Source organism: Arachis hypogaea, chromosome 5 (assembly GCF_003086295.3).
Source record: "Arachis hypogaea cultivar Tifrunner chromosome 5, arahy.Tifrunner.gnm2.J5K5, whole genome shotgun sequence".
Classification (NCBI taxonomy): domain Eukaryota; kingdom Viridiplantae; phylum Streptophyta; class Magnoliopsida; order Fabales; family Fabaceae; genus Arachis; species Arachis hypogaea.
In genome coordinates this window covers 79026135-79033902 of record NC_092040.1, presented here as the reverse complement: position 1 = coordinate 79033902, position 7768 = coordinate 79026135, and the positions used below count along the sequence as shown (strand labels likewise).

Below are 7768 nucleotides of genomic sequence, written 5' to 3'. Positions count from 1 at the left end.
TTCATTATAAATAACCTCCATTTGGTTCGAGCCTCACACTCAAAGACATACTTCCTTGCATCCACATTTCACCTATTGTGTTCCTTTGACTCCAAGTCTCACCTTTACACTTCTTCATTCAACCATTTCTTGTTTTACTTAATCAATCACTTATCTTCACTCTCAAGCTACACTCAAAACCGATAGATTGAAAAGTGCAACACTCCTAACGTAAACGAACAGTTAGAGAGTAAGATAAAGCGAAGAGATATACAAAAGAGTGCCAAAAATACATATATCAAGACCCAGGACTCGGTTTGCAAAGATAACTGGTCCAAGCATACAGTATACATAGATATATAGTAAGGAAATCCCAAAATAATCCAACAGACGAAATACAAAACCTGTTTCTCCAAAATAACCTCTAAGAGGAGTAAATACAAAATATACATATACAGTAAAGAATATAAGTATCTAAACAAGTATATAATAATCAAAATAATATCCCCAAAGCTAAGGATCTTCGCCAAAAAGGAAATCTCCAGCATGCCTAAGCTATCTCTGATTTTCTTAACTTGCTCGGTAGTCTCAGCTATCAATTCCGGCCCTAACAAAATTTTCTCCCCAACCTCATACCAGCATAGTAGAGACTGGCATTTCCTCCCATACAGAGCCTCATACGGAGCCATTCCGATGCTCGCATGGTAGCTATTATTGTACGCAAACTCCACTAGCGGCATATACTGATCCCAGCTTGCTGGTTGATCCAGAACACAAGCCCTCAACATATCTTCTAGGGTTTGGATTGTCCTCTTAGATTGACCATTTGTTTGAGGATGGTAAGCTGTACTTAAGCTTAAACGTGTTCCAAAAGCTCTCTGAAATGCACCCCAGAAACTTGAAGTGAAACGGGAATCTCTGTCAGAAATTATAGTCGTAGGCACACCATGAAGTCTCACAATCTCCTTGATATACAGGCATGATAACTCCTCAAGAGTATAGTTCATCCGAATGGGTAGGAAGTGAGCTGGTTTCATCAGCCGGTCCACAATCACCCAGATAGCGTCAAAACCGGTTCTAGTCTTCGGCAATCCTGACACAAAATCCATCGCAATGCCCTCTCACTTCCATTGCGGAATCTCTAAGGGTTGCAACATCCCAGACGATTTCTGATGTTCAATCTTCACCTTTTGACAAGTTAAGCACTTTGAGACATATTCCGCCACATCATTCTTTATACCAGGCCACCAAAACATAGCCTTTATATCGTGGTACATCTTAGTACTCCCAAGGTGAATAGAAAATCCACTCTTGTGTGCCTCCTTTAGGATATCTTGTTGCAAAGTCCCAACATCGGGCACAATGATTCTACCCTTGAACCTCCATAGCCCATCTTGATCCTCTGACACTCTCCACTGCTTCCCTTGTTCAATAGCTGGCAACACCTTCGGTAACAAGTTATCGTTCTGATAAGCTTTAGGAGTTCGGATTTAAAATCACTTGGGATCTGTAATTGGCTCAAACACAGAGTTCTAGACACTCCCTGAACACCGATCTTCAAACTCTCAAATGCCTTGAATAACTCTTCTTCTCGATGCATCATCCAAGAAGCATACAACGATTTCTGACTTAGCGCATCTGCCACAACGTTCGCTTTTCTCGGAAGGTAGTACAACTCAAAGTTGTAGTCCTTCAGTAACTCCATCCACCTCCTCTGCAACATATTAAGCTCTTTCAGATCAAGGAGGTATTTCAAGCTCTTGTGATCAGAGAAAACTCGGAACTTAACTCCATAGAGATAATGCCTCAACTCCTTTAGCACAAACACAACCGCAGTGAATTCCAGGTGGTGTGTTGGGTAATTTACTTTGTGAGGTCTTAACTGCCATGAGGAATATGCAACTACATTCCGGTGTTGCATCAGCACGCACCCCAGATCCTTTAGTGAGGCATCACAATACACCTCATATGGTTCATTTGGTTTGGGTAATACCAACACAGGAGCGGTAGTCAACTTTTGCTTCAATGCTTGGAAGCTCTCTTCACACTCAGGAGTCCAAACAAACGGAGTGTCCTTGTGGGTTAACTTGGTCAATGGAAAAGCTATCTACGAGAAGCCCTTGATGAGCCTCCTATAGTAGCCAGCTAAGCCCAAAAAACTCCTTATCTCAGTAACTGAGGTTGGTCGCTTCCACTCCATCACTGCATCCACCTTGGCAGGATCTACTGCTATCCCCAGTTTACTCACTACGTGACCCAACAACTTCACCTCACATTTCCAAAACTCGCATTTAGATAAATTGTCATACAATTTCCTCTCCTTTAGGATTTGTAACACGGTTCGCAAGTGCTCGGCATGTTCTTCTTCGGTCTTAGAATAAATTAGTATGTCATCAATGAAGACGACAACAAACTTATCCAAGAATGGGCAGAAGATTCTGTTCATATAATCCATAAACACTGCAGGAGTGTTTGTCAACCCAAAAGACATTACAGTGTACTCGTAATTACCATAACGAGTCCTGAAAGCGGTCTTAGGAATGTTCTCCTATGTCCTCCTTATCTGGTGATAACCAGATCGCAAATTGATTAGCGGATAATTTATACGCTTTTTGGCATTGTTTTTAGGTAGTTTTTAGTAAGTTCAAGCTACTTTTAGGAATGTTTTCATTAGTTTTTATGTTAAATTCACATTTCTAGACTTTACTCTGAGTTTGTGTGTTTTCTGTGATTTCAGGTAATTTCTGGCTGAAATTGAGGGACTTGAGTAAAACTCTGATAGGAGGCTGACAATGGACTGCTGATGCTATTAGAATCTGACCTCCCTGAACTCAAAATGGATTTTCTGGAGTTACAGAACTCCAAATGGCGAGATCTGTTGGAAAGTAGACATCTAGAGCTTTCCAGCAATATATAATAGTCCATACTTTATTCGGGAATTCACGACGTAAACTGGCGCTCAACGCCAGTTCCATGTTGTTGTCTGGACTAAAACGCCAAAAACACGTCATGACCCGGAGTTGAATGCCCAAAACATGTTACAACTTGGCGTTCAACTCCAAAAGAAGCCTCAGCTCGTGGATAGATCAAGCTCAGCACAAACACACACCAAGTGGGCCCCGGAATTGGATTTATGCATCAATTACTTACTTATGTAAACCCTAGTAGCTAGTCTAGTATAAATAGGATAATTTACTATTGTATTAGACATCTTTGGTCTCAGTTTTATTTTATTCTTCATCTGAGGAGACTATTGATCACGTTTTAGGGGGCTGGCCATTCGGCCATGCCTGAACCTTTCACTTATGTATTTTCAACGTTGAAGTTCCTACACACCATAGATTAAGGGTGTGGAGCTCTGCTGTACCTCAAGCTTCAATGCAATTACTATTATTTTCTATCCAATTCGAATTAGTCCTATTCTAAGATATTCGTTGACTTGATGAATGTGATGATCTGTGACACTCATCATCATTCTCACCTATGAACGCGCGTGATTGACAACCACTTCCGTTCTACCCTAGACCGGGCGCATATCTCTTGGATTCCTTAATCAGAATCTTCGTGGTATAAGCTAGAATTGATGGTGGCATTCATGGGAATCCGGAAAGTCTAACCTTGTCTGTGGTATTCCGAGTAGGATTCCGGTATTGAATGACTGTGATGAGCTTCAAACTCTTGAAGGCTGGGTGTGATGACAAACGCAAAAGAATCAATGGATTCTACTCCAACCTGATTGAGAGCCGACAGATGATTAGCCGTGCTGTGACAGAGCATTTGGACCATTTTCACTGAGAGGATGGGATGTAGCCATTGTCAAGGGTGATGCCTCTAGACGATTAGTCGTGCAGTGACAGCGCATAGGACCATTTTCCCGAGAGGATTAAAAGTAGCCATTGATGATGGTGATGCCCTACATACAGCTTGCCATGGAAAGGAATAAGAAGGATTGGATGAATGTAAGAAGAAAGTAGAGATTCGAGAAGAGCACAGCATCTCCATACGCCTATCTGAAATTCCCACTATTGATTTACATAAGTATTTCTATCCCATTTTATTTTCTATTTATTATTAATTTTCGAAATCCAAAACCATTTAATCTGCCTAACTGAGATTTACAAGGTAACCATAGCTTGCTTCATACCAACAATCCCTGTGGGATCGACCCTTACTCACGTAAGGTATTACTTGGATGACCCAGTACACTTGCTGGTTAAGTTGAACGGAGTTGTGAGCTTCTCTAACAGTGCCTGGAACTCTTTGATCACAATTTCGTCCACCAAGTTTTTGGCGCCGTTGCCAGGGATTGTTCGAGTATGGACAACTGACGGTTCATCTTGTTTCTCAAATTAGGTAATTTTCTTTTCAAAAATCTTTTTCAAAATTTTTCTTTTCTTTTTCATTTTTCCAAACTTTATTTTCGAAAAAATTAATAAAAATAAAAAAAATTTAATAAAATCATAAAAACCAAAAATATTTTGTGTTTCTTGTTTGAGTCTTGTATCATGTTTTAATTTTGGTGTCAATTGCATGTTTTTAAAATCTATGCATTATTTTTTCGAAAATTCCATGCATTCATAGTGTTCTTCATGATCTTCAAGTTGTTCTTGACAAGTCTTCTTGTTTGATCTTTGGTGGACGAAATTGTGATCAATGATATTGACTTTTTGGTCTTGTATGATTTTACTCTTAGGGCACTGTTTATTTGAAGTCACAACTCCGTTCAACTAACCAGCAAGTGTACTGGGTCGTCCAAGTAATAAACCTTACGTGAGTAAGGGTCGAATCCACAGAGATTGTTGGTATGAAGCAAGCTATGGTCACCTTGCAAATCTCAGTTAGGCAGATTTAAAATAGTTTATGGGTTTTCGAAAATAGAAATAATAAAATAGAATATAATAAAGAGGGATAGAACACTTATGCAGATTCATTGGTGGGAATTTCAGATAAGCGGATGGAGATGCTGTAGAGCTCTTGGACGCCTGCTCTCCTACTCCTTCTACTCAATCCTTCTTACTCCTTTCCATGGCAAGCTTTGTATAGGGGTTCACCATCAACTGTGGCTACTTTCATTCCTCACGGGGAAATAACCTGTGCGGCTGTCACTCGCACAGCTAACCAGTCTGGAGGCATCACCCATGGCTGATGGCTACATCCCATCCTCGCAGTGAAAACTATGCAACGCACTCTGTCACAGTACGGCTAATCACCGGTTGGTTCCCGCTCCTACTGGAATAGAATCCCTCTTTTGCGTCTGTCACCAACGCCCAGCAGGTTAAAGTTTGAAGCACGTCACGGTCATTCATGATCGGAATCCTACTCGGAACACCACAGACAAGGTTGGACTTTCCGGACTCTCAGGATCCTACTCGGAACACCACAGACAAGGTTGGACTTTCCGGATCCAGATGAATGCCGCCAACTATCTAACTTATACCACGAAGATTCTGTTGGGGAATCTAAGAGATACGCATTCAAGCTCTGTTGCATGTAGAACGGACATGGTTGTCAATCACGCGCATTCATAAGTGAGAATGATAATGAGGGTAATCTGACTCATCACATTCATCATGTTCTTGGGTACGAATGAATATCTTGGAATAAGAATAAGAGAGAATTGAATAAAAGATAATAGAATTGCATTAATACTTGAGGTACAGCAGAGCTCCACACCCTTGATCTACGGTGTGCAGAAACTCCACCGTTGAAAATACATAAGCAAAGAGTTCAGGCATGGCCGAATGGCCAGCCCTCTCTAACGTGATCACAGGATTCAATTTACAATCCAGGATGTCTAATACAATAGATAAATGTCCTATATATACTAGACTAGCTTCTAGGGTTTACATGAGTAAGTAATTGATGCATAAATCCACTTCCGGGGCCCACTTGGTGTGTGCTTGGGCTGAGCTTGATGAATTCACGTGCTAAGGCATATCTTGGCGTTGAACTCTGAGTTATGACGTGTTTTGGGCGTTCAACTCCGGATCATGACGTTTTTCTGGCGTTTAACTTCAGACAGCAGCGTGTACTTGGCGTTCAACGCCAAGTTACGTCGTCATTCTTCGAATAACGTATGGACTATTATATATTGCTGGAAAGCCCTGGATGTCTACTTTCCAACGCCGTTGAGAGCGCGCCAATTGGAGTTCTGTAGCTCCAGAAAATCCATGTCGAGTGCAGGGAGGTCAGATTCCAACAGCATCAGCAGTCCTTTTGTCAGCCTTCTTCAGAGTTTTGCTCAAATCCCTCAATTTCAGTCAGAATTTACCTGAAATCACAGAAAAACACACAAACTCATAGTAAAGTCCAGAAATGTGAATTTAACATAAAAACTAATGAAAACATCCCTAAAAGTAGCTTAAACTTACTAAAAACTATATGAAAACAATGCCAAAAAGCATATAAATTATCCGCTCATCAATCTTGATGTTTTCTTGCTTTGTGTTGTTTGTTGTTTTTATATGCATTTTTTGTTTGTTAGAGTGCATGCATTAAAGATTTCTAAGTTTGGTGTCTTGCATGTTTTCTTTGCATAAAAAATTTTTCAAAAATATGTTCTTGATGTTCATCATGATCTTCAGAGTGTTCTTGGTGTTCATCTTGACATTCATAGTGTTCTTGCATGCATTTTGTGTTTTGATCCAAAATTTTAATGTTTTGGGTCATTTTCGTGTTTTTCTCTTTTATAATTAAAAATTCAAAAATAAAAAAAAATATCTTTTCCTTATTTCCCTCCAAATTTTCGAAATTTTGGGTTGACTTGGTCAAAAATTTTCAAAATTAGTTGTTTGTTACAAGTCAAGTCAAATTTTCAATTTTAAAAATCTTATCTTTTCAAAATCTTTTTCAAAAATTATATCCTTTTCATTTTTTTCTATTTTTCAAAAATTTCAAAAATCTTTTTCAAAATATTTTCAAAATCTTTTTCTTATCTTTATATCATATTTTCAAAATTACACTAACAATTAATGTGATTGATTCAAAAATTTGAAGTTTGTTACTTTCTTGTTAAGAAAGGTTCAATCTTTAAGTTATAAAATCATATCTTTTAGTTTCTTGTTAGTTAAGTAATTTTAAAAATTAAATCTTTTTCAAACGTATCTTATCTAATCTTTTATATCTTATCTTTTTCAAAATTTTATCTTTTTCAAAATTTGATTTTAAAATATCTTATCTAACTTCTTATCTTCTTATCTTTTTAAAATTTGATTTTAATATCTTTTTCATCTAACTATTTGACTTTTTGTTTGTTTCTTATTTTTTTCAAAACCACCTAACTACTTTTCCCTCTCTAATTTTTGAAAATATCTCACCTCTTTTTCAAAAATTCTTTTTGTTTTAAATTTTAATTTTAATCTTATCTTATCTTTAATTTTCGAAAATTACTAACCCCTTTTTAAAATTATTTTTGACATTCTCCCTCTCTTTTCTTGTTCTATTTAATTATTTAATTACTAACACTTCTCTTCACCTCTCTCCATCTAAATATCCGAACCCACTCTTCTACATTCTTCTCCCCTTTCTTCTTCTACTAACATAAAGGAATCTCTATACTGTGACATAGAGGATTCCTCTTCTTTTCTTGTTTTCTTCTCTTTCATATGAGCAAGAACAAGGAAAAAGGCACTCTTGTTGAAATTGATCCAGAACCTGAAAGGACTCTGAAGAGAAAATTAAGAGAAGCTAAGTTACAACAATCTAAAGGTAACCTTTCAGAAACATTAGAACAAGAGAAGGAGATGGCAACCGAAAATAATAATAATACAAGGAGAATGCTTGGTGACTT

General features: G+C 38.1%; 1 protein-coding gene across 1 annotated transcript; it reads right to left on the bottom strand.

The window, feature by feature from the left end:
* Positions 1-2086: 2086 nt before the first annotated feature.
* LOC112803614 (uncharacterized mitochondrial protein AtMg00860-like) lies at positions 2087-2434 on the bottom strand. Its single transcript, XM_025847099.1, has one exon. The coding sequence runs from the start codon at positions 2432-2434 to the stop codon at positions 2087-2089; it is 348 nt and encodes a 115-aa protein (XP_025702884.1).
* Between the last annotated feature and the right edge of the window lie 5334 nt (positions 2435-7768).